The sequence below is a fragment of the Artibeus jamaicensis genome, unplaced genomic scaffold, assembly GCF_021234435.1.
Source record: "Artibeus jamaicensis isolate MK-2021 breed Jamaican fruit bat unplaced genomic scaffold, CSHL_Jam_final contig_233, whole genome shotgun sequence".
In the NCBI taxonomy this organism is placed as follows: Eukaryota; Metazoa; Chordata; class Mammalia; order Chiroptera; family Phyllostomidae; genus Artibeus; species Artibeus jamaicensis.
The window spans coordinates 43,234,867-43,262,557 of record NW_026521486.1 but is presented as its reverse complement, the minus strand read 5'-3'; the positions used below and the strand labels follow the sequence as shown (position 1 = coordinate 43,262,557).

The 27,691-nt window shown below is 36.3% G+C and overlaps 1 protein-coding gene across 6 annotated transcripts in view; it reads right to left on the bottom strand.

Annotated features, from left to right (window-relative positions):
• PPHLN1 (periphilin 1) overlaps nt 1-27,691 on the bottom strand; it is a 102,490-nt gene that overhangs the window by 63,370 nt on the left and 11,429 nt on the right. For 4 of the 6 annotated variants that reach the window (XM_053661874.1, XM_037135019.2, XM_053661870.1 and 1 more), the window contains 3 exons: nt 16,292-16,456; nt 13,939-14,000; nt 613-824 (listed from right to left, as the gene is read on the bottom strand). In XM_053661874.1, coding sequence (XP_053517849.1) covers nt 613-824; nt 13,939-14,000; nt 16,292-16,456 — 439 coding nt within the window. The remainder of the gene's footprint in view (nt 1-612; nt 825-13,938; nt 14,001-16,291; nt 16,457-27,691) is intronic. The other 2 variants (XM_053661872.1, XM_053661873.1) reach the window with 1 other exon arrangement.

Below are 27,691 nucleotides of genomic sequence, written 5' to 3'. Positions count from 1 at the left end.
GGGTGGGAGAGAGGAAGGAAACACCGAAGCACTCAGGCATGTGTAAGTGCACGTCCACTCGTGCACAGGCACTGAAACAAACTGTCTTGGAAGCCCCCCCGAGCAACTCAGTCAGGATGACGTGACTGTACACAATGCCATGCTTATTACCCAGGTACCGCAATTTTAAAGAAAACAAATTGAAGGTTGCAAAAGAATAAACCTAAGGTAGGTGAAACTCTAAATTAAGGAAAACCTCTGATATTTTTCATGAAGAATGTACTATCAGATACACAGAGATATTACCTAGTGACAAAAGATTCAAGAGGCTGGACTGGCACAGGAACTAGCAGAAAACCCAGGAGTGTACGACTTTCCAATATGCTGGAAAACATACCTCTTCAATGCCGAAGAATCAGAAGTGAAATGTCATATACACTGCAACTTGATATGATTCAAAAAATGAGTGTGTGCAGGTGTATGATGATCATTACACTAGTCTTTCAACTGTTCCAAAAGTTTGAAATTTGGAGGAAAAAATCTTTTATAACACCTATAAGGCAATATGCCTCAGTACATTGTCATCAGAGGAGGCTGTAAAAGAAAAAAGAAAAAGGTCTTTGAAATACATACTTCTGTGTTGAGATTGATGGAAAGAGTAAGTTTTGCTTCTTTCTGGAGAGTAGCTTCTACTACTGACACTGGAGCCAGATCTGCTGTGTGGAGAATCCTTTCTGCCTACAGACGAGTCTCTGAAAAAAGGCGTTTCTCTTTTATGAGGAGACCGATCTCTGGCATAGTGGGAAGTGTAGACACTTTTTCTTCTAAAGCCATCTCTCATGTCCCTTTGAATAGAAAAAAGAGGTTAACATTCCTGTACCCTATTGATACAAACACAATTACAAGATACTCCTTAAGTTGCAATCTTGTTTTCCTTGTCTACCACTACCTAACTTTTGAAATCAGTCCACAAAATGAAACTTTATTAGTGAAATATGTTTTAGAATGCAGCTTTTTTTCACAGTTTAGGACAGAACCTGATGTTAAATGCAAAAGTTACTTTAAACAAGCACAGAAATTTTATTTTTATTTTTAAAATATTTTATTTATTTAATTTTAGAGAAGGGGAAGGGAGGGAGAGAGAGCTAATTGTCATCAGCTGAGAAACAGCACTGTGTGGTTGCCTCTCACGCATCCCCTAATGGGGACTTGACCTGCAACCCAAGCCTGTGTCCTGACTGGGGATCCAACCAGCAACCTTTTGGTCCACAGGCCAGCACTCAATCCACTGAGCCACATCAGCCAGGGCAAGCACAGAAATCTTAAAATGTGAAAAATGTATAGTCATATAGTCTTTACTTCTTTTTGCCATTAACAATATACCACACAGCTGTCATACTCTCAAAGACACCTAGAGAATGCCACAGACTTCCCGATGAGATATTTTATGGCCTATTATTCCCTTCTAAGTACAATATACACTGATTTTCAAATGATGCATTTTTTTTGCCCCCTACATGACAATTTGGTTATGCCTACAGACATTTCTGTTGTCACAGCTGGAGGAGAAGGGGTACCACTGGCGGGTAAAGGGCAGGGATCCTTCTAAAACTCTACAGTGCCCAGGGCAGCTCCCACACACACAATAAATTACCCGGCCCAAAATGTTAATAATACCAAGGATGAGAAACCCTGACATATGCCGATTAAATCCTTGCTTTCTGAATTTTTATCCTTAGTTTGCAGATTGTTATTAACCTCTGAAAACCAACGTTTTATAAATCACTTTTGTTTTTACAAATTAAATTTCTTTATTAAGCAATATTAATTCAAAGCAAAAAGCCCAAGTTATAAAACTTTAAAAAGCAAAGCATCTTTAAAACAAAGCAAATCAAAATTATTAAATGAAACTATCAAGACTTAAGCTTCCATTTAAAAGAACACTTGGACAAAGACAGATTTTTTAAAATTAAAGATCTAGAAAATCCACCTCCATATTTAAGGAACTTTAAATTTCAGGCAGAAGAATGCTGAGAGACAAACCAATGGCATGAGATTTCAAATGCTCTACAATAATTTCTGCATATTAATGAGCAATCTCTCTCATATATATATACACACACATATATGCATATATACATATATACACACATATATATACATGCACACACACACATATATATACATATGTTGCTGTCATTAGCTAATTAGAATCCAAAATATATTGCCTTTTCAGATATACTTAAGTTTCTCTGGGCAAAAGCAGAAAACAGCTAAAACTCATTTATAATAAATAAACTCAAAATATTAAACTATTAAAGAAATTCTAATATATTCAAATTGGATCACTAAGACTGTAGGAGTTGTATCAACATCAATGAGAGCCAGAGTAACTATATATATACAAGGGGGGACCCCAAAAAACCTGGATTTATTTATAAAAAGTTGTGTATTTTTTATTACATGTTTAAATTTCAGTCACCTTCAATATATTTGATGCAATACACCTATCAAGATGGTTTTCCCACTCCTCAAAACAGCTTTTGCACTTGTTGATTTCGATGTTTTTTAATGCTCCTGCTGTTATTTGTTTCACCTCTCCCACATATGTAAAACATTTCCCTCTGAGGACTTTTTTCATCCAGGACACAAAAATGTCTCACTCAGGACAAGATCACGTGAATAGGGAGGGTGGGGCATTGGGGTCATGTCATTTTCGGTCAAAAACTGCTGAACAATCAGCATGGCGTGGGCAGGTGCACTGGTAAATCACCCATCATGAAATGGGCAAACGTGTTGAAGAAGTCTACGTAAAATTCACTGAAGCTGAATGCAGCCTCTCACAGCAGCTGGTACACAGATACAGATGAGTTCCTGGAACACTCACCTAGTGGGGAACCCTGTACTGCAAGGGGCCCCCCTCCAGAAGATAATTATGGGTTTTGGGGGGTCCTCCCTCCTATTTATTATGCAGGTTTTAGGAACTCTACCAGGTTCTAGGGACCCAAGGGTACACCAAGTGTATGCAGTCTCTTCACCATTAGACTCTCAGGTGAGTCAGAAAGGCTGATAGAAAAAAACAACCATAAAACACATGAATGCAATTCAGAGCGCGTGCAGGGAGACTAACTGGTAACCTACTCAGTCCAGGCAAGAGAGTGGTAGCTTAACCATGGCAACAACAAGAAAGGGGTCACACATTTAATATGCATAAGAACACACCCTGGTAGGTTCAATGGCACATGGTAAATGTTTAATAAGTGTATGCGACAGGAAATGTCAAGCTGATTCCCACAATTCTGGTGAGATGGATTACTGAAATGAGAAAAGAAAATTTTGAGAACTAGGCACAAGGTGGGGGAATCCATATTTTACACTAGAACATGTTAAATTTGAAAAACTCATGTAACAACTTGGTGGCAAATTGTTACTTGATACTGATGCCAAGATCAGAAGAGATTTTTGGTTAAAACAATAAATTTATCTACAGACAAGCAGTTTTTAAAGCCATAAATATGGATGCAAACAAAGGATAAAAAGAGCAGAGGGCCCAGAGTTTAAGGCTAGAAAATCACCACACTGAGGCAGAAACGGCTGTCTGAAAATGAAAGAGGATGGTCACAGAAGCGTGAGGGGCACTGCAGAGTATCAGGAAGCCAAGGGGAGAGTGCTCTGAGAAGGAGAATGAAGGTTCTGGATACTGGAATTAAACGAGCTCTTACTGTTAACTCACTCTGGGGAAACCAAAGAGCAGGTCCCCACTGAGGAAATTCGACTACCTAATTTCTCTGGGGGAAAGGAAAGAAGAAATGCTGAACTACAGTTTCCTAATCCTGACACCAGATGGCAGTAAAATCACAACAGAACAAATAGTTCAGAACTATCAAGTGTGGCCTGTGTGGATGGGTAACTTAGGGAAAGCATATGTCAGTTTTTAAAACCTCAGAGCAGAATAATCTCTCTCTTCCTCTCTCATTATTCAGAGAAATGTTATACCTTAACAGAGCAATTCTTAACCTTCAATGTTATTTCCAAACATTATAATTTTTTAATGCAATCATTATGGATTGCATGGAATCCATTTACTGACTTTAATAGAAAAGTCAGTAAACAGATTCAAAGACAATCTTTTATAAGTAAAACATAAAAAAATAAAATCCTTAGAAAAAAGAATCCAAAAAACAAGAATAGTATAAAGAGCCTCTAGGACAACTTCAAATGTACCAACATTTGAATCATAGGGATGCCAGGAAGAGAAGAGAAAGAGCAAGAAACTGGAAACTTATTTGAAAAAATAATGAAAGAAAACTTCTGCAATTTGGCAAAGGAAATAGACATACAAGTCCAGGAAGCACAGAGAATCCCAAACCAGATGGACCAAAACAGGACCACACCAAGACACATCATAATTAAAATGACAAAGGTTAAAAATAAAGAGAATCTTTTTTAAAAGACATTATTTATTTATTTTTTGAGAGAGAGGAAGGGAGGGAGAAAGAGAGAGAGAAAAACATCAATGTGCGGTTGCTTCTCACATGCCCCCAACTGGGGGCAACCCAGACATGTGCCCTGACTAGGAATCGAACCAGCAACCCGTTGGTTCATAGGCCAACACTCAATCCACTGAGCCACACTAGCCAGGACTAAAGAGAGAATCTTAAAAGCAGCAAAAGAAAGGCAGAGAGTTACCAACAAAGGAGTTCCCATAAGACTGTCGCTGATTTCTCAAAAGAAACTTTGCAGGCTGGAAGAGAATGGCAAGAAGTATTCAAAGTGATGAAAAGCAAGGACCTACAACCTAGGTTACTCTATCCAGCAAAGCTATCATTTAGAATGGAAGGGCAGAGAAAGTGCTTCTCAGACAAGGTAAAGCTAAAGGAGTTCATCATCACCAAGCCATTACTCTATGAAATGTGAAAGAGACTTATTTAAGAAAAAGAAGATCAAAACTATGAACATTAAAATGGCAATAAATTCACAGCTATAAATAACTGGACCTAAAAAACAAACTATACTAACAAGCAGAACAGAAACAGAGTTTTAGATATGGAGATCATTCAGATGATTATCAGCTGGAAGGGGGAAGGAGGAGGGTAGGGTTGAAAAACTGCAAGGATTAAGAACTACCAATTGGTAGGTATGTAAGAGACAGGGGGAGGTTAAGGATAGTATGGGAAATGGAGAAACCTAAGAACTTTATATGCATGACATGGACACGGACATGAACTAAGGTGGTGGGGCGGGGCGGGGGGGGGGAACTGCTGGAGGGAATGGGAATACTGGGTAGAGGTGGGCAAAGGGGAAAAAATTGGGGTAACTATAATAGCATAATCAATACATTTAAAAATAACCCCTGATAATAAAAAATAAAATTTAAAGATTTTTTCCTCCCATAGTTTTTCTTAAATCTTTGGTGCCTGCTACTATATCTATGCAACTAAACACTTTCAGATGACGACTTATTGAATAAACAGAAAACAGGCATTAGTAGAAAAAAAGTCTTCCATTTTAAATGTTAAAATGTTAAATGACCTTGGTTTAACAGATGAAATGTTTAATTATGTCATGTTATGCTAAGGATAACGCCACAGAAACTCTCTTAGGCTTTTCTGCAACCTTAGGACCTATCTTGCTAATGCATATGCAAAGTAAATTGAGATAAAGTGCAGATGCTGAGTGTAGTTCCAGGGAAGGAGCTTGGTGGGGCCACTCTCACTACTCAGGGTGCAGACTGCCTCTGTAGTGGCTTGCTGCAAAACAAAATATGAATGTTATTTTCACAGTCCACCTTTTTTTTTAAAAAAAGTGAAACTCCTCTCCAGATTTCCTTCAATTAGAGAAAACAGTTATTAATGTAGGTCTTTTATAAAAGCAAAGTGGTATAAAACAAACTTTCAAAAATCAGGGGTTATCTATCCTATGTCCCTTAAACTCTGGGGTAGTAGGTGCATACTGATGTCTTAGCCTCAAGGTCTAGCAGGGGTGTCCAACCTGTAGCCCTCAGGCCACATGCAGCTCAGGATGGCTATGAATGCAGCCCAACACAAAACAGTAAATTTACTTAAAACATTGAGATTTTTTGTGTGTGTGATTAGGTGTCACAATGTATTTAATGTGTGACCCAGAGACTCTCAAAAGCTTGAACATCCCTGGAAGGTATATGGGGCACAGGATTACATTCTAAACCCTCCAACCTCTAAGAAAAGGGGGAAAGACCCCAATAAAGTCCTTAAGTCCCTGCTATCCCACTGTAACCCCACACTGGCCATATTAACAACCTTCTGGTATCTTTCCCACATTGCCCAAATCCTTTAACCCATGACAGTCTGAACCGTAACATATCCTTACTCCAAATCATGGGTGACTTTCAAATTCATGTGCATCAATTGTGCAATATTGTACCAGTTCTTTGACTACCTCTGACCTCTTCACAATAGTTTAGCCACACCCTGAAATCCTAAACCTTGCTATTCATTACCCAGAGGTGTCTTCATCAGAATCCCACACTGTGTTCTAATCACAATGTCTTATCCTTCTGTTTTCTCACTCCTACAAAAACTTGACCTTCACCTCATACTTTTTAGTCTCCAGTATTTCCTAGCAATCCATGGACCCCATCCTGACCTCACTCCTTGCCCTTCAAGCCTCAATTACAGTATTTGAACCACTCTATGAATACAAATGTCTTTCTATCCTGGCAATGGTGATACATCAACTTAGCCACCCTAAAGCCTAAACTAATTCCAAAATCTGTGACTTCTTCACTGATATGGTTGGATTGACATAACCCAAAAAGAAATTATACAAGTCTACAGATTGGGCCCTCTCTATATATATAGTACTAATGTCTGCTAATACTATTTTCACTTACCACTAGTGGGCACAATGTCCCACTCACCTTAGCAGCTATTCTATACATTGGTAATTCTCCTGAGTTTTCTCTAACCTAGTATCAAATGTTTCACTCTCAATGAGTTACCTCAGTTTCTGAGAACGACAGCAGTCTTCAGGCATAAACCACCTCAACTGCCAGCCCAGATCCCCCACCCCAGTTTGCTTTCATCTGTCCTGTCCCTAATTTCACCCTTCCCTCCATGATACAGATTTCCCCTCCTGTTCAAAATCAGCCCTTCAATGGTCTTCATCCTGGTCTTCTTTTACCTTGCTTCATCAGTTATCCCTTTTCTGCCTTGTAGCTTCGAACTCTCTTTTCCTCCAAATATAAATATGCTCAAGTCATTGATCACCTACACAAGGGTTTTAGATGATATCCCTTTAGTGTCCTTCTGGAGCTAACAACATTCTCTACTTTTCATCTCTGTTAAATACTTTTTTAAAAGTTATCAGCACAGGTTGAATCCACCCCCTCACATCTCATCCATCCTCACACACCGAAACTCAAGAGATATTTCAATCATTATATTATAGAACAGTCAGCTGCATTAGACACTGATGACCCGATATTGTTTTAAAGTTTTATTTCCTACCACTTCCTTAAAGGTGTTGCTTCGGGTTCTGACCTTAGTTCACTGACCTTGTCTTCATATTCTCCTTGGACAATCTCAATTCTGAATGCAGCTCCCCCTTGAAATCATTCCTCCAGTACTGATAAATCTCTGATAATGGTATTATTATACACAGTAAACAAAACGAATAGCCCAGATATTTCCCTCTTCTTTAGTCCCTTATCTAGCAACTGCACCTTGTTGATTTTTCACTTCCTAAACATTTATCAAACTTAGTGATAAACATTTATCCTTTTTCTGCATCCCACCTCCCCTTCTCAGATTCAGATCAAGTTACCTTAGCCCCTCTATCCTATCAGGTTAAAGTTTCTCAGTCAGTCCTCACGGCTAGTAGGATGAAACTCAGACTTCTTAGTTCTAGTCTAATCCACAATTTCCCACCTTGTAAGTAATCATCTATTACTACCTTTAACATCATGCTTTACACAGCTTTGCTCATGCTCCTCCATTGGTAGAACTACAGTCTCCATTACTCTTTTCCTGGTTAACTGTTATTTTCCCTCAAGTTCTGTTCATCTTGTCTGCTCTTACAGGAAACCTCTAATACAGCCCCAGCCAGCAGAGAAGTGCTTTTTTATTCGCCTCCAACAGCACTTTATGCAACTTCACAGGTCACATGAATCATGCCATCTTGTGCACCTATTTCACTCACTAGACTGTAAAACAGCAATGTAAGCACAGTGGCCTACACACAGCTAACATTCAATACACACCTATACCATAAACCCAACCAAAGATGATGTTTCTGAGAATTTTCCTCTGTCAAGTAGTATGTCATCTCAGAAAAATCACTGTAATAAAACTAAAAATTCAACTTATTCTATTTTTAAAAGTACCAATTAAGTATAAAATACTGAAAAATAAAGTATACTAGCCGCTTGGTGATACTCTTGTTCCATATGTTTAGATATTATTTAATAGTATAAATCAGTTTCCATATTAAGATTTATTCTAAGATCTCCTAAGTAGAGGAGGAAATAAATGGCTGTTAAAAACCACCTCATTCTAACTAAATCAATAACCCTTGGTAAAGTATGACAAGTTCCTCGAATACAAAATTCGTGTGTTTATATATTCTGAGTTGAATCTACATGTGTGTTTCGAACAAAGAGATAATATAATCACTGTGTAAATACAGAATCAAGATTAGTAGGTGATAACATACTTGAAATGTAGATAAGTTATCAGATCTGTGGTTCTATTAAATAAGAAAGTGGTAAGTTTCAGAGCAAGAGGGGGGTTGGTGTGAGGATGTTAGAAAACTTAGAACATTCTCTTGTCCTCTGCTTGCTGTTATTTAATGCAGTTGCTTCCAATAATTGCACATTTCCATTAGTAAAACATAACAATATGAACCACTAATATATATATGCTGGATTTGTAAAGTCCACAATGTGTTACAATATGAAACACATAAGCACAGAGGACCTTGAACTGGCAATAGATTCTTATATATGACACCAAAAGCAAGAGCAACAAAAGAAAAAGAAGATATATTGGACTTTGTTAAAATTTGAAATTCTGTACATCAAAGGACATTATCAATAAACTGAATGAGAGCATATACTCACAAATCATGTATCTAATAAAGATTTAATAGCCATAATATATAAAGAACTGCAAAACTCAAAGATGAAAAAGACAAATAACCCAATTTATAAATGGGCCAAAAATCGAATAGACATACAAATTTATACGAGATATAAATATATCTCCAAAGATATACGAATGGCCAATAAGCACATGAAATGTTGTTCATTATCACTAGTCATTAGGGAAATGCAAATCAAAACCACAATGAGACACCACTTCACACTCACCAGGATGGCAATAATAATAATAGTGATGATGATTATAATGATGGTGGTGGTGGTGGTGGTGGTGGTGGTGAGAATATAACAAGGGTTCACAAGGAGGTGGAGAAATTGGGACTCTTATAAATCACTAGTAGAAATGTAAAATAGTACAGCCACTAGGGATAACGGGTTGGTGGTTCCACACAAAGCTAAACGCAGAATTACTACATGACCCAGTAATTGTATTCCTAAGTATGTGCCCACCAGATATGAAAACAGGAACTCAAAACTGATACTTATGCACCAATGCTCACTGCAGCATCATCCATAATAGGTAAAAGGTAGAAATAACCTAAATACCCATTAGAAGATGAATGGTTAAACAAAATGTGATATATACATAGAATAGAGTATTATTCACCTACAAAAAGAATGAAGTTCTGATATGTGCTATATGAATAAACCTTGAACACATGCTAAGGGAAAGAAGCCAGACAGAAAAGAATAAATGTTCCAGTTTCACATCTGTTATTTGAAATATTTCACATTTCATATTTGTTATCTCCTATCATTCCACTTATGAAATATCTAAAATGGGCGAATTCATAAGAACAGAAAGTAGAACGGTGGTTGCCAGGGGCTGGGGATAAGAGGGAACAAGAAGTTACTGCTTAACAGGTATACCGTTTCTGTTTGGGGTGGTGAAGTTTTGAAAATAGTAGTGATAGCTGCACGACATTGTAAATGTAATTAATGCCAGGACACTGTATACTTAAAAATGGTAAAAGTGGCACATTTTATGTTATATGCATCCTACCACAACAAAATATATATTTTTAAAACACAGAAGCTATCTTGAAAGAATTCAGTGGCCAAATCTGAGCATCAAAATGATAGCAGCAAATTGTAACACACTGAATAAAATAGGAATCCACTTGTCTACACTGGTGTAAACAAAGGTTTTTGTTTTAGGGGCATGGGGAAAAGGGAAAGCTCTTCCTCACACAGAATGCCTGCATAATACTGAATAAATATAGAAATAATAGTCTAATTATAAAATCATCCATTAGAAATCATCATATTAATAATAAAAGCAGGCAAGAAACATCAATCGATATTAAAACTAGTGATGAAGAATGAGAGTACACAGTTTCAAACTATCTCCCCACAAAACGTATTCATTTTACCAGAGGCTAACTTCAGAGTGAAGAAATTTTGCAGACTCCATCACAATCAAGTGATAAAAGTCAACAACATCAATAAGGGGACGAATCAACAACATGTGCAACTTAACAGGAAGCAAGAAAAAGAGAACAGTATCACCTCTGGGACTGCCCGAGCAAAACACAGACAAAGAACCCACACAACAACAACAACAACTACACAACCAGAATCTAATCATGAAGAAACATTAGAAAAACTGAAATTGAGAAACATTCTACAAAATGTCTGCCCTGTATCCGTCTTGCCAAAAACAGTGAGTCATAAAAGTCAAGGAAAGACTGAAGAATTGTTCTAGATGAAAGAGGTCTGCAAAAATATGACCTATGAGCTCAGATTACATCTTTTTGCTTGAAAACACATTCTAGGGGCACTGTTAGAGACATTAACGGGGTCTCTGATGAAGACTTACAAGAGTTCTTTACTCCTGCAATCTTTCTATAAACTTTAACATTATTTCAAATAAAATGTTTTCAATGTTTTAATATTTTCTTCCTACAAAACAAATAATTGCAGGGTATAGTTAAAAGTAGGTCTACATTTGTGACTATGCAAAACAGAGTTTGTTCTCGTATTATTATTACTTATTATATTACTTTCCATATGAACAACCCTAAGTCTGCTTTCACCCCACCCTGTACTGCATATACCCCACTGACAAAACAGAAACTCTGCCTAACGTGGTTTTGCCTGACTGCAGAACCTCATTCTCTTACACAGATACACTCTGCCAGGTTTACAACGCAGCAATTTCTTTTTTCCTAAAATGACAACTATTTTCCATTCACAGTCTGTTAGGTAGGGGCTCTTTGATGAGTCCACCTGATAGGGAATAACTTACAGCCACAAAGATGCTAGCCAGTAAAAACTAAAGCTTTAGTGTTATTTTAAAATTTTTATTTATTGATTTTATAGAGAAAGGAAGGGGCAGAGAGAGGAAAAGAGAGAGGGAGACATCAATCTGTTATTCCACTCATGTATACCTTCATTAGGTGATCCTTGTATGTACCCCGACAGGGCATTGAACCCACGACCTTGGACTATGAGGACGACACTAACCAACTGAGCTACCTGGCCTAGGGCAAAAGCTGTAGCTTTTGTGATAGTATAAAACCTGAGACACTACTGAAGACATTCAGACATCAAAGTGAAGGAGCAGGAAGGTGCTGAAGTGGAAGCACTATCGAATCTACTATAACACTTTATTTTCTTCATAAAAATTACGTATTTTAATCTGTTTACTATCTATAATCCTTCCTAAAATGTAGACTTTATGAAAATGCGAGCTTTTTATCCCAAAGACTAGAAAAGAACCCAACATATATCACTTATTTATTTGGTAAATAAATATTTACCAAATGAATCTATCACATAGAACAAACGCTATACTCTGAAAACAGAAAATACATCTCATTTTAAATGCCATTATACAACTCAGAAAATTGATCACCTAATGACCAATAAACTTTAAACAGCAGAATAAGAATATGCACCACATTGTCTGATCACAGAATAACAATATAGTATCTCATCAGTGTAAAATTGCTATATATTAGAATCACAGAATACAGTTACAACAATGCCTAAGGAATGTATTGGGTTGGCCAAAAAGTTCATTTGGTTTTTTTCCTGGAGGTGGCTCTAGTACTGCTGAGGTGTCTTTAATTTCACTTGAAACAATTTTCTAGATTGTATTGTGACAGCTGTCATACCGGTGTGCATTAAAAAAAAACTTACCAAAATTGGTGAATTTTTGTGTAGCCATTTTAATACTGAAGATGGGAGAAAATACATAACACTTCCGGTGTATTATGCTTTATGATTTCAAGGTAAAAACACAACTGAAACACAAAAAAAGATTTGTGCAGTGTATGGAGAAAGTGCTATGACTGACTGAATGTGTCAAAGTGGTTTCCGAAGTTTCGGGCTAGAGATTTCTTACTGGCCAATACTCCATGGTTGGGTAGAAGCTGACAGCAACCAAAGTGAAACATTAATTGAGAACAATTAACATTCTACCACGCGGAAGAAAGCCAACATACTCAAGATATCCAAATCAGTAAGTTATTGGTGAAAATTAAAAACATGTCACTTATTTTACAGAAAAAAACATGCGAACTTTTTGGCCAAACAAATCAAAACGCTACTTATATTAGTAAAGAAGAAATAAAAATAAATATCCAAATTACAGAGTGTTAGATTCTTGGAAAGTGATAACAGGTGTTATAGGCTTTTAGAAGGAAAACTGAAAACATCTACTAAAATTTTAAATCATGTGCTCCCTGGCTGGTGTGGCTCAGTGTACTGAGTGCCAGCCTGCAAACCAAGGGGTCACCGTTTCAATTCCCAGTCAGGGCACAGGCCTGAGTTGCAGGCCAGGTCTCCAGTCAGGAGGATGAGTGAGAGGCAACCACACATTGATGTTTCTCCCTTTCTTTCTCCCTCCCTTCCTTTCTCTCTAAAAAGAAATAAAATTAAAAAAAAAATAAAAGGCATATCCTCTTTGACTCAGAAATTCCACTTTCTGCAATCAATCCAATAGAAACTAAAGCACTGTTTCCTAAAGACATTATGTTACTTGGATTTACTACAGCACTATTTTGTTCTGGAACCAGTGTGAATGAATATTCATCAATAGGTGAATAGCTAAATTATTTGGTATATCCACATCATGAAATATTACTTAATTAACAAAAAGAATTAAATTGAAGTTAAAGCAAATAACCTGGAGGGATTTCCAAAAGCCTCTGAATGAGAAAAATAACTTAGAGAAAAGTACACATAACACGATTTCGTTAACAACAATCAAATACCCCAAATGTTCAGGAATAGAGAGAACACATATCAAGGTGTTAACATGGTTATGGGGATTGGAAAGTCACATATATAATTCTCCATCACTTGTGTAAAGGTATACGCCCACTTAGGAAAAAATAAAAGTGCACTAGCCCTTTAAAGAGAAACACCTGGGACTTCAGAAGTCCTTTGTCTCATTCAGCCACAACCACCGCTGGTTTCCACAGCCAGCGTTATGAGGCTTACTTTCCTGGCACTGGAACCCTGGGCTGGGGGGCCTGGTGTGGGGCTGGGATGTGTCCTTCCCCACGGGGGACCTCTGCAGCCGAGATAACCCTCTGAATCTTTAACTACCACACATGGGTGTGGAACTAAGATCTCTGCCCCTTCTACCAGCCTCCAGTGATTTCTGCTTTATATGCTTAGTTACGGGACTTCTGTTCAGCTAGATGTTAGAAGGTTCTCAATGATGACTGCACTCAGTTTAGCTGTAATTCTGATGTGGTTGTGGAGGATGTGAGTACCTCATTTACCTACTCTGCCATCTTGACTAGAAGCCCCCTTGAAGTTAGATATCTCAATGGGTCAGTTATCAAAGAAGTTATTATTTTCATTTTTACCTGTATTCAGGCTGACGACTTCCAGAATGATCATCTCTTCCCCATTTATAGCCAGGGTCATCCTGTAAAATTAAAAGGTTTATTAGATTTTTTTTTTTGCATTATTTCAGTCGAGTAGAATATATTGAACAGTACTACTAGCACCTAGCTTTTAAGACCAAAATAAGATGAGAACAAAAACACCTTTCTAAATTTCTCTGAGCCTAAAAGGCATAAAATAAAAAACATACAAATCATCCATTTCAACAACTAATTTAGTACACTGAGAATCTGTGGTACCATTTATCTCTATGAAAATGCTTAAAATATTTCTTTGGTTGGCTCTAACAGCCTTATAGACAAGGATACATATACTAAAATAACAATAGCTACAGGGCTATTCAAGAACAAAGGGTCAATCTAAATTTAACTAAGGAAACATTTCTTGACTTTTCATTTTATTCTTATTTAAAGTTTCTCATCAATTCTCAGGCTCAAGGAAGAATGTGCTACTTTCCCATTTTTCTCATTCAAATTTTTATTCCTTATCTTACCTCTCATTAAAATACATAACTGGAAACAATATAAGACACCATTCTTTACTGATAAGCTACATTAAAGCAAACTGTGCCATGAAGTTTGAAATTAACCGAAGCAAGCACATTTTGTCCTCTAAGACAGACACATTTGAAAAGGTGCAAAGAAAGAGAAACACAATAATCCACACCAAGTTACTTTATACATGGAATATAACATAAATTGCTTACAATCAGAAACACTCATTCAGCTAAAATAAATACTATTTTCCTTTTTTTAACATCACATACTCTTACATAAAAAAGTGTGTTCATCATTTTCCTTAACATTAAATATAAACACACAAAAGAAAAAAAACAAGAGCTATAATTAAATACTGCATCAAGTAAGCAGTTTGTATTATATAACTGAAGTCTAGATAAGAATCAGCATCAGGAAAGTCCTAAGGATCTCAACTGGGCTTGTTTGAAGAGAATTTAAATCTAAAACATTGTGTCTGGTACGAACACAATTTATAACAATAGGAAAAAATTACTGTCAAGGCATTATTATGCTACAAGGTTTTAGAAAAAATCATGCTCATGAGGATTCAGATACAAACTTGTCCAATGAATCCAAAATCCCCTCTTCCGCTGCAAGTGGCCACAGGGTTTTCACAAGAGGGGTAAGAACAATGCAAAGATCAAATTGCTTCTTCCTGGGACTACCTGGAAGAAGGGGGCTCTGGTGGCAAAATCCAGTATTTCAGGAAGAGGGATAATGAATCTCTCTTCCTAAAGAAACAGCATGACATTTAAAAATTAAACAAAATAAAAATTAATTCTATGAAAGGGAAGCCCTAACACACCAAACCTTCAAAGCAAACAAAAGAAAACAATGAATAGTCCCATTACTACTAGAGAACTGTCAGGGTAACTATGAGAGTGGGCGAACTGGACTCCCGTGGGTATACCTGCCCTAGATAAATCACCTTACCTCCACTTCTTCAAATGTAAAGTACGGAAACTAATTCCAACAGCCAGTGTGAAGTCAAGTTTTATCATAAGCATGCTTGAATAAGTACTGTTAATTACAACAGTAGGAAGGGGCAAAAAAGAGAAAATGCAGGAAAATGGTTTAGAGGGGGAATCATGCAAGCTGGGTCAAAGGAACGGCATCAAGGAATAGTTTCAATCAAGTTCAATGACAGATTACTGCAAAATTAAATATACCTTCAGATTACTGCAATGTTAAATATATACTTTTAGATTATTCAAGATGATCAAGAGAAACAATATAATAGCAATAGTAATGACAGCAGCTAACATAAGTGCTTACTATAGGTCAGGCAATGTTTTGAATATTTTCTAATCTGACTTAGTAAGTAGACTTTTATAATTATAGCAAAAATAAAACAAGAGTCTCAACGACCTTAAGCCAAACTCATCCACATCATTTCATCATGCTAAAAATAAAGTAATTATAAGTGGGCACATCTAGTGAGAGATGGCAACCACCTCCCCATCATTCATTGAGTACCTTTGATTCAAAAGATGACCTTTATCTGCTTCTGCAGACCCCTGCTAATTTGAGGGATAAAAAAAGCAGGCTAGTTGTAATTAATGTCATTTAGATAGAGCTATCCTCCAGAGTGCTTACCCACTTTGACCAGCACCCCAAGATTCTTGACTACCAGTTCCCATTTGAAAGCTCCAGCAGGCAAAATTCAACAGAGCATCAAGCAGGAAGTGTTTATTCAACTGCCTTCATGGCCAGTCACATAAATTTCAAAAATTACATGATTTTTAAACTTACAAGAAAAAAAATAACAATTAGTACATGGGCGAAATTTACATACTCCTCTGTGAGGTGGACCACTTCTTCGATCATGAGAAAAACTGCGGCCCTCGTCATAGTCTCGGTAATCAACATGACTGTAATATCTATTGTAGCTTCCTTCACCAGGTCTGTCTAGCAGTGGTGGTTTCTTTGGCACAATATTAACTACTCTATGGTAGCCATCCTAAAACAGACAAAAAGAAATATATAAAAATCACTAATTTCTCTATTTGGTTTTGGAAAGGTTTAAAAAGCACAGGAGTTCTTATCCTTAATCAAATAGAGTAAATGTATAAATAAATAAAAATGCATTAATGAAATAACATGAATATATTAACTAATAGTAAGGTCTTCACATGAATTAAAGGAAATAAAATTGTTCAATGAAGAAAGCCAGGTGTTTAAATAAAATAACATGCAGCAATGCAGAAAACCAATCATAAGTAAAAGAAATATACATATTATTGTTTCAATGAAAAATAAACTACAGAAAGTAAAAGTGTTACAATAACTCTAATCCCTAATTGTCTAGGAATTTTAGAAATAAACCATTTCAGATAGCACACATCTTTGGTCTATCATTGAAGTACACTGTTCAGAAGAAATCCAAGATTTTTACACATAAGCGACAGCAAACACAGAGGTAATAACGAGGTAGCAAGATCAAGAGGAAACATTATGCTACTTCTCCATGGCCCTGGACAAAGGAGAGTCTTTGACTTCACAGGTTTGTAAGCAAAATAAAACCCATTTTAAAATTTGAATGAATTTTCAAAATAATACGATGTTAATGTTTTAAAGTTTTAGCAACTGAATGGATTATTTGCAGGGGTTAGGAAACTGGACACAGGGAGAACAACAGGTCTTTAGTAGGTGCTGTGAAATAACTGAACAAAAGTGATTATCAGATAGAGGTGAAAGGAACTAGCTAGCAAGCTATCAAAGTATGTAAGACATGATCAACTAATGAGCTAATTTGACAAAATAAAAAACCAAAACATAAAGCCCAACATTCACCGGATACTTTACCATTCTAAACCTCAGTTTCATTATCTGTGAAATAAGCTGAATACTAATACCTACCTCACGCGGCTGTTAGGAGAGCTAAATAAAAACAGACTGTCAGGCATTTAGCACAGTAGCATAAACTTAGTTTATGCTACTCACAAAATGTTTGCTATTTTGATTTCTACTTACCTAACTCTAAGTGAAACACTAAATTCTTCAAAGTGTCTATTTCCTTAAATTTCTTTTTACCATTAATAACAACAACTATTCAGTTAATAAATTATTACATCCTATTCAAACTTCCCAGGATACTTGCCAATGTGCTGGGGAAAAAAATCAATAGTTCATATCTACTTGACAGCTTAAATATCTACCTAATTTCCTTCCATGGGGATAATTAGGTAGTTTCCTTCTTTAGTGTTCGATATCAAGTTATATTTTATATGTTTGCATAAAATACACTACACAAATGAACTGACTCTTCTAAACACTGTCTTTCATAGATTTCCATTAAATCTAAGCAAATGCTAAGCTTCCAAAAAAGTCATTAGGCCAAAATTAGCAATATTACAATTTATAGCACTTTCTAATTCAAATTCTGTTATGGATGTAGAATTGCTGATTTCTCTAATTCTAAGAAACCATAAAATTCCATTCCACAATATCCTTGCTTGTTTGTACATGCTTATTAGAAGGCGGGGGGGGGGGGGTGAGTATGCCTGAACATTTCTATGAATGGAGAGAAAGCTTCTCACTTTACTAAGCTGTCTGTTCCTTTCTTCAACAGCCACAGTCACAAGAAAATTATTTCAGGATTTTAAAATGTATACGGTAAAATTTTCAAAGAAGTGTAACTCAAGTCACATTTAGTTATATATTTAACAAATTGTTTTTACAAACAACAACAAAACCTCCTGATGACACCTTTTGCATCTATAGCAATAAAGACCAAACTCGTGTTTCCTTTATGTTTTGAGAAAGCGTTCAGACACAAATACATGACACCATCTCTGCTTTGTAGGCATCTAGTCTTAAAAACTCCCTAGCTATTCAAAAAGATTTAAGGAAATGAAGATGACTACAGGAGTGAGTAACAAAGCAAGCCTATTTTCAGAGATGGCTCCTGTCTTATCATGATATACCATTCATGGATTTTTTTCTTTTCATTCAATAAAATCCGTGACATGTAGTGAAGATTTCTGAATTTCTCTTTCAAAAATTTATACTATTAAGAAAGTTCAACCAATATTTTCATGACCTGCAATGCCAGACCTCCATGAAAATATCATCAGTGTCTGAAATTCTTGTACAAATCTCACATTGAGCAATGAACATAATTTTCCTCTCTAGTACACAAGGCTTCAGATACTGATATGTTTTGAACCTCCATTTTAGAAATATCTTAGAAAACAGTCACCTACAAAGGATTTCCCATCAGACTGTCAGCAGATTTCTCAAAAGAGACCTTACAGGCAAGAAGGGGCTGGAAAGAGGTATTCCAAGTCATGAAATCCAAAGACCTACAACCAAGATTGCTCTATCCAGCAAAGCTTTCATTTAGAATGGAAGGGCAGATCAAGTGCTTCTCAGATAAGATCAAATTCAAGGAGTTCATCATCACCAAGCCCTTATTATATGAAATGTTAAAGGGACTTATCTAAGAAAAAGAAGATAAAAAAGATGAACAGTGAAAGGACAGCAAACTCACAGTTATTAACAACCACACCTAAAACAAAAGCAAACTAAGAGGACAGCTAGATCAAGAGCAAACCATAGAAATGAAGATCACATGGAGGGTTAGCAACAGGGGAGTGGGAGGAGGAGAAGGGGGGAGAAGGTACAGAAAATAAGTAGCATAGACAGTAGGTAGAAAAGAGATAGGGGGTAGGGCAAGAATAGTATGGGAAATGTAGAATCTAAAGAACTTGAGACACGTGGTCATAAACTAAAGGGGGGGAATGGTGGAGGAGGGGGTGTGCAGGGTGGAGGGGAATGAAGGGGGGAATAGAACTGTAACGGCATAATCAATAAAATATATACATATATATATACATATATATAAGAAATATCTTAGAAAACAAAGACCCCATTACATAGAACCAGAAATAAAAACTATGACTTATGAAGTACAACTTAAAAGGTTTTTAAGGAAAACAGGATCATTTTCAATTAACTATTTGAACTCAAAGGAATTACTAGGCTGGATACAGATTATAAAGATTACTGTTCCTTTAAAATTACTTATTCTCCTACATCATTAAAGTATACTTTTCTCACATTTTAACACAAAAACATTTTATTTAAGATGAAAATTTCCATACATAAGCACTACCCCTTAAGCATTCTTATCTTTTAGAGACGCATACTAAAAACATTTATTTGCATTTGAAATATGGTGTCTTAGATTTAGTTCAAAATAATCTGAGGGAGAAAAGTAGTGAAGGCATAAACAAAACAAGATTGACCATGACTTGATTACTGTCACTTGGATCATCTGACCATGGGGAATTCATTATATTATTCTGTCTACTTTTATATACTTAGTTTTTGCCCTCATAAAAAGTCAAAACAACTAAAACACACTAACCTACCAGCAAAGTATCAATAACTAAGTATAATGCCACATGTAAATAATCAATGTCATTATTTCCTAACACAATCAACTTACACTACATAAATGCGAACCTCACGGGCGGAGACCTTTGTGGTCTTACTGACTGCTCAGTCCCCATCACCTGGAATATCACTTCAGCATGATATTCTGCCATGCCAACACATAAGCACCACATACGTAAATTCTACTTGGGTATCTCAATTTTATATCACTTTTGGCATCACATGGTTTTTACTAGAAAAGTACCTAACAAACCACATCTAATTAAAAAGTCTATTACCACTAGCAGGTTTCTTCACTCTGGTTCATTGTCATATTTTGTGACAAGCATTTTTATTGTAGCACTTATTGGTTAAATCACTTGCTCAGTTTTCAATGACATATTCCCAGTCATTTCAATGCCTTTTAGGAATAATGTGTCAAATATATTATACTGGAACTAAAATTAGGACATATTGTTATAGAATGTAGCCAGGAACTGATTTTATCTCTCTGGAAACAGTGACAACAAAAAAAGGTTAAGCTGTTACAATTCTGTCAGTCAAGAAAGTTAAAACACCTACTAGGGCGGCTCTGAAAAAAATTACTAAATCAAAACTCAGCAAATTAATCCCTAAAATTTTGCATTTCATGTAGTGTGTAATTTTCACACTGGAATAAAAAAACTTTAAAGAAACACTGCATTTTCACTAATGATATGCATGCTTAAGTAATTAAGAAAAGTATACTGTTGTCCACAGTTTACTTTTAAATGCATCCAGAAAATTAATGGGTGAAGTGGAAGAAAAAAGAAGAACTTATGGAAGAATACACAGATGATAAAGCAAATTCAGTAAAATGTTAATAGTTAATACAGCTACTTGGATACCAAGTAGCAATATCACTATGAAATACTTTCAACTTTGCTGTACATTTTTAAACTTTCATAACAAAATACAGGGTGGGGCAAAACATAGAGCTTATTCTTGTATCATTATTTATTTATTATTGCACCATTTTCCATACAAACAACTGTAAACCTACTTTTGCCCCACCCTGTAATGATAAAAGTTGTACTTATGTGGGTAAATTGACATAAACAGTGACTATATAAAACAACAAGAAAATGTGGTGCATAAAGGGAAGAGGAATTGAAATATGCACATGAACATTTTAACTACAAGTGTTTTAGAGAAATGAAATAAACAAAAGTATTTCATGAAATAAGAGTGGGAAGCAAAAGAATTATTTTCACATTAATACCTTTCAAACAGTATTATATGGGATATGTATATAATTAAATTACTAAATTAGGTAAACAATTTCGAGTTGGATAAAACATTCGTGTAATACATTTTGTTTACATTTATATTTGAGAATATATGGAACGGATATATGTCCATATATTCACTACAAGGCCTCAGAAATTAACAAAAGCACATTCAAAATTAACTAAAGAATTTAATTTTGATTGGCTAAACTCTCTACAAGAGAGAAATAACCAATGACAAAAATTCTAGAAACATTCAACCTACCAAAGGAAATACTGTTATATAACTAAATTAGAAAACCTAATCATGTAACTCAAAATTACTGAATGTCTTAGAAAAAAAAATTTTAACGTCACTGACATCTCTACCCTCAATCTGTATAATTCTCACTACTACAAAGATTAGAAATCTCTCACTTAACAAGCGTTTGTCAAAGGACCAGAAGGAGGTGGAAGCAGACAGATGGCTTTAGCCCAATTATATTACAATGCCCAGTGTACATGCTGCAAGAGTTCTGGTCCTAGTTTCCAAACTTAAAACCCCTGAAAATTCTGAAACTGAAATTTGTCCCCCATTTTTAAAATAAGCCAATGGAAAATGGACATTTTATGTTGTAACTCGCTAAAATACTCCACGTTACCTCTGTCCTCCATCACGCTAACAAGATGGAGTCCCAGACTGAATGGTTACCAGTATCTGAAAGCTACTCTGTCACAAAACTTGATAGAGGCTAAGAAATCAGATAATCAGGCTCACAGAAATTGTAAGTTAAATAGTGAAAAACACACTTTTAAAAATAAGAACCTGTGCTGGCTGGGATAGCTCAGTGGATTGAGTGTGGGCCTGTGAAACAAAGGGTCACCCCTTCAATTCCCAGTCAGGGCACATGCCTGGGTTGCAGGCCAGTTCCCAGGAGGGGACACATTAGAGGCAACCACACACTGATGTTTCTCTCCCCCTTTCTCCTTTCCTTCCCCTCTCTCTAAAAATAAATAATTAAAAAATAAAAATAAAAATAAGGACCTTATAGCCCTGGCTGGTGTGGCTCAGTTGGTTGGAAGGCAGACCCATACACTGAAAGGTTGCTGGTTTGACTCCCAGTCAAGGCAGAAGCCTGGGTTGTAGGTTCAATCCCCCATTGGGGCGTGAATGTGAGGCAACCAACTGATGTTTCTCTCTCACATCAATCTTTTCTTTTCTTTCTTATCCCCCGCCCCAAAAGCAATGAAAAAATTTCTCAGGTAAGAATAAAATAATAATAATAAAGGACCTTGTAGACATTTATAATATAAATGTAGATATTCTACAATAATCAATTTCTCCCAAATGGAGGAATGTATATGCTTACATACAGATTTTCTTAGGGCTTTATCTCCTATTTATCCAAATTTAAGACCTAATTAAAATTTCTGTGAAAGTACCTTATAAAAGTAACATATTAATACAGAAGTAATGTTTAAATGCTATTAAGTGCTAAAATAATGACAGTGCATTTGTTAAGTTGTACATTGAGGATAAGTTTCCCAGTACTCAAATTTAGTGTGATTTAATATGGGCACCAAAAATATATGAATGTCCAACTGCCTTTCCAGGTTCATCAAAGCTAGAAGCCCCAAAATAGCTGCTTTTAATAATAAGGTCATAATAGTATAGTACATACCTTCTCAAGTCTCCCCTTCATGCCATATATCATATCCAACAGTTCCTCAAATACATTTCTAATGTATTAGAGTTGGGCCCTGGCTGGTGTGGCTCAGTAAACTGAGTGCCAGTCTGCGAACCAAAAGGTCGCTGGTTCCATTCCCAGTCAAGGCACATGCCTGGGTTGCCAGCCAGGTCCCCAATGGAGGTAGCACGAGAGGCAACCACACACTGATGTTTCTCTCCCTCTCTCCCTTCCTTCCCCTCTCTCTAAAAATAAAATAAATAAAACCTCTAAAAAAAAATGTATCCAAATTGGGAATGAAAGAGGCAAAGGAAGGAATAAGGAAAATAAAAGAGAAATGAAGTAAAATTGCTCTTCTATTTGAGAACAGAACCCAAAAATGAAAAATAAAATAGACTACTATCTTTCTCCATCCCAGACACAAATAACAGTGGGTTTTCACTTTTAAAAAAATCAACCTCAGTTTTATATTTAGAAAAAATAATACGCATTTTCAAAACTTTAAGTGAATTTATTGAGGTATGATATACAAAAAATTATGCAAATCATAAAGGCACTCCTGGATACATTTTCACAAGTTAGTCACACTGTGTTACTACCACACAGATCAAGATGTTAAACATTCCTAGCAAGCAACAAAAAAGCCTTCCTGTTCTCGCTCGCAGTCACTACCTCTGTCTCCCAAAAGTAACCACTTTCCTGGCTAGTTTTGCCTGTTTTGAAACTTTATATTAAAAAAAAAAAAAGCCACACAGGATGTATGTCTGGCTTCTTTATTACATGTGAGAGGTTCATACATGTTGTTGCATTTGGCAGAATTCCATTCATTCTCTTTGCTGTATGATTGTAAGTTAATTCATCTATTCTACTACTGGACATTTAGATTGTTGCCATTTTGGAATTCTTATGAACAACGCTGCTTGTGAACATTCTTGCCCATCAATATGATATACCAGTATAGTTTTTTAAGATAACATTAGATGATTTCTGCACTGTAAGTAAATATTTTAAAACATTTAAGTTATATTTTTATTAAATCCGAAGTCAGAAATTATAATGTTGTTCATTTACATTTCTAGTCTTAATGTCACTCATTAAACACTTGAACCCAAGTATTCAGTTGAGTTCCGAAATCAGATGTGATTATAAAATTACCTTTTCACCTAAATATAGATAACAAGCACAACAGCAATAGCAGTATTTGTGGCTTCATCACTAACAAAAATCAGGTATTTTTATATCAAGTTACTGCTATTGCAAATATCTCAAAAATATCATTTACACTCATCACCACTATGAAAACAGAGCAATGAAACTGCTACAACTAGCCCTCCTCTAATTCTTGATACTTAATGACCTACTAAAGAATTACGTATTACTAGATCACAAAGTTGGATTTTAATAGTCTAATACAAGTGGTCTTTTAAAAATGCTACTCTGAGAAGAGATCCACAGGCTTCGCCAGACTGCTGACGGGACCCATGGAACAATAAAGGTCAAGAACCTGTTTTATTTAACTAAAATGTAGGTGTAACATAAAAGGCATAATTTCCAAGAGCCATCAAAGCTCTATATTACTAACTAAAATAAGGCCTGACTCACCGGAAAAAATGTGCCCAAGTCTTGAGGAAGAGGAATGCAGAAACACAGGCTTTCTAAACTAGAAGAGGTCGATTGTGGGGTGGAGAGACCAATCTATGGCATTACGAGACAAAGAGAAGAATGAACCTGTGCAAGGTGTGGGCAAACAGAGCACAGGTGGCAAACACAAGGCCCGAGGGCCGAATCCGACCCTACGCCTTGTGTTATCCGGCCAGCATCTTGTTTCTACCCAGTGGTAGCACTGAGCTCTCACTTAACTGTTGAGGAGTAGTTACATTTACACAGTCCTAAAATTATTTCAGCCCTCTGAAGGCAACCGCAAGGCTGATGTGGCCCCCAGTGAAAATGAGTTTGACGGCCCTGAGTTAGAGATAGTTAAGTACAGCTAGTCTCATTTCAAAGATAACTGTGATATAACACTCACCTCTCTATCTGCTTAATGCTGTTGAAATTATTTTACAAAGAGCCTGTTTCACATTTACACACAAAAAAGTGGTGTAAAATGAAAATGTTTTGGTTTGTTCAAATTTTACTACAATATCCTCATTGACTGAAGACTTTCATGAGCCTGTCATCTTCACATCAACTCCTGTCATCACGAATGACTTCAGCGTCATCTATAAACTGCATTTAACTCTGCAAATAGTAATCACCTGACGAACTTTTAAACACTGACGTCCAGGTCCTACCTGCAGATAATTATGACTTAATTACCTGAGATGGTGCCCATAGATTGGTATTTAAGAGTTCCCTAGGTGATTTTTAATGGGTAGTGAGGATTTAGAGCCTATAATCTAAATCACTGATCCAAAAATCTGGCCTCAAAGTTTTCTTGATCTCAACTCCAATTACCTTCACCCACTTTCTATTCCCATCACCATACACTGAACTTCAATCACCTGTTCCATTTTGAAAACTCTGCACTCGAAAATGCCGACTACCTTTCTGCCACACCCGGGTCTTCACACATAGTAAAGCCTTTCCTTTCCTCAGTCCCTCCCTACTTTCAATCCACTGTTCCTCTCATAGCCTCACTCCCTTTGCTAAACAGTCTATATTACACAATATATTAATTAACTCAATAATTTTCTCTGGGTCAGAACTTCCATATCCTTATATGCCTGGGTCTACCATTCACCCTGCAATCTTAAATCAATACAACTTGCTTTCCTCACTCCTAAACTGGGGTACTTAGGCAATAAAGCATACAATCCTGCAAGCTGGTGCCCCTATAAAATTTATGGTGCACAAATGTACTGGGCCTCAGCAGGTCTTATTAAAACACCCCTGCAGGTCAGGAGACACCTGCAAAGTTTGCTCCAAAACTTCAGTGCTGGCCTCAAGTGTTCCTCCACCTCCTCAACTCTAGATAATCTTGCCATGCCTTACTTCAGAGAAAAACAAAGGCTATTAGGTATGAACTTTCTCAAAACCATTCTCACACAATGACCTAACTGACAATCTGGAGGGCCCTTCTTATTGGTCTTCATGACATTAATAATGAAACCGATTATTCCCAATTTAAAATTCTTCCCCAGCTTGTTTCAACCCGCTCCCTTACCTAGCAATAGCCTCCTTGCAGGTCTCTCTGCTTCCGGTATTAACAGCTCTTCAAGCCAATTTCCACTGCAATACGGTTTATCATATAACACAGCATGCACGTTTTGCATTAGTATGCAATTCATAATGCAGAACTGCATACTAATGGTTTTATATCATAACTTCTTCCATGATTTATTTCTCATTATTGACTGAAAGTATATTTCTGTATGTAAATCTCTGCCTATGTTTTATGGTTTCTAAAACACTCTACTGGGTTCTATAAATGTTATATCACCCAATACTAAGTGTTGTTTTAAAGATTAAAAAGTTTATATATAAAACACCTCACTTATAGTAAGCAAGCACTAGTTACATGTATAATTAAAACAAATTACCATTTAAAGCAAGTTATCCCCTCTTTGTACCTTGTTTTATAATTTGGAGCCCTGTAAATGTGTTAAATTAAAAAAAAACTAATTAGAAAAGAGGCAATCCCCCAAAACTAAAAACACACTAAACAAAACCAATTATATATGTCCAATAATATATCCAGTTGATGACATCATCACACAGAAATTTTTTAAACTATCTTTGAAAAATAATTCCTAATGGGATATATCCTTGGGCAGGTGGGGGGTTCTAAAATACAATGAAAAAAAAATTCATCCATTTTCTCATCCCTGCATTAGTCCTACATCATGCTTATCTATATCACTGGCATGTTATCCTAGGCAAACTGGAAAAAAATTTTATCAAGGTAAAAAAAATTCTGAAATTTGGATTTTGATTAAAAATATAAAGTCTATAAACTAATCTGGAATTACATATAGTAATAATTAAGTCTGCTAATTCTGAAATATGTTAAGCCTCCTCATTTTTTTCCAGTTTAAATCATTTTAATTCGACCCCAACCTAAGCTGTAACTTAGGCCAAATGACAACCTTGAAGGTAACATCATCCATCTAAAAGGGTTGTGGAATTTGCTTGTAATATATAAATAATAAACAACCAATATGCAGAGAAAAGGGAACCCTAGTGCACTGTTGGTGGGACCGCAGACTGGTGCAACCAGTATGGAAAATAGTGTGGAAGTTCCTCAAAAAACTAAAAATGGAATTGCTTTTTGACCCAGCAATTCCACTGCTAGGATTCCTAAGAATCCTATATAATCCTAGACTAAAAAAAAAAAAAAGAATCCTGAAACACCAATCCGAAAGAACCTATGCACCCCAATGTTCATAGCAGCGCAATTTACAATAGCCAAGTCCTGGATGCAATCTAGGTACCCATTAGTAAATGAATGGATCCAAAAACTATGGTACATTTACACAATGGAATTCTATGCAGCAGAAAGAAGAAGCTCCTAACCCATTGTGACACATGGATAGAAGTGGAAAGCATTGTGCCAATAAGCAAAATAAGCCAGGTGATGAAAGACAAATACCATATGATCTCACCTTTAACAGTAACCCAATCAACAAAACAAACAAGCAAGCAAAATATAACCAAAGACACTGAAATTGGCTGACAGTGACCAGAGGGGAAAGGGGAGAGAATTTCAAGGGAAAAAGGTAAAGGGTTGGCAGGAACAATTATAAAGGACAGATGGACAATAATGGGGGGGGAGGAAGGGGGACAGTGGAAAAGGGGGAGTGTAGTGGGGAGGGTTGGGTGTTGGGCTAGGGTGGGGGGAAAAGGCAGAAAACTGTACTTGAACAACAGTAAAAAAAATTTTAA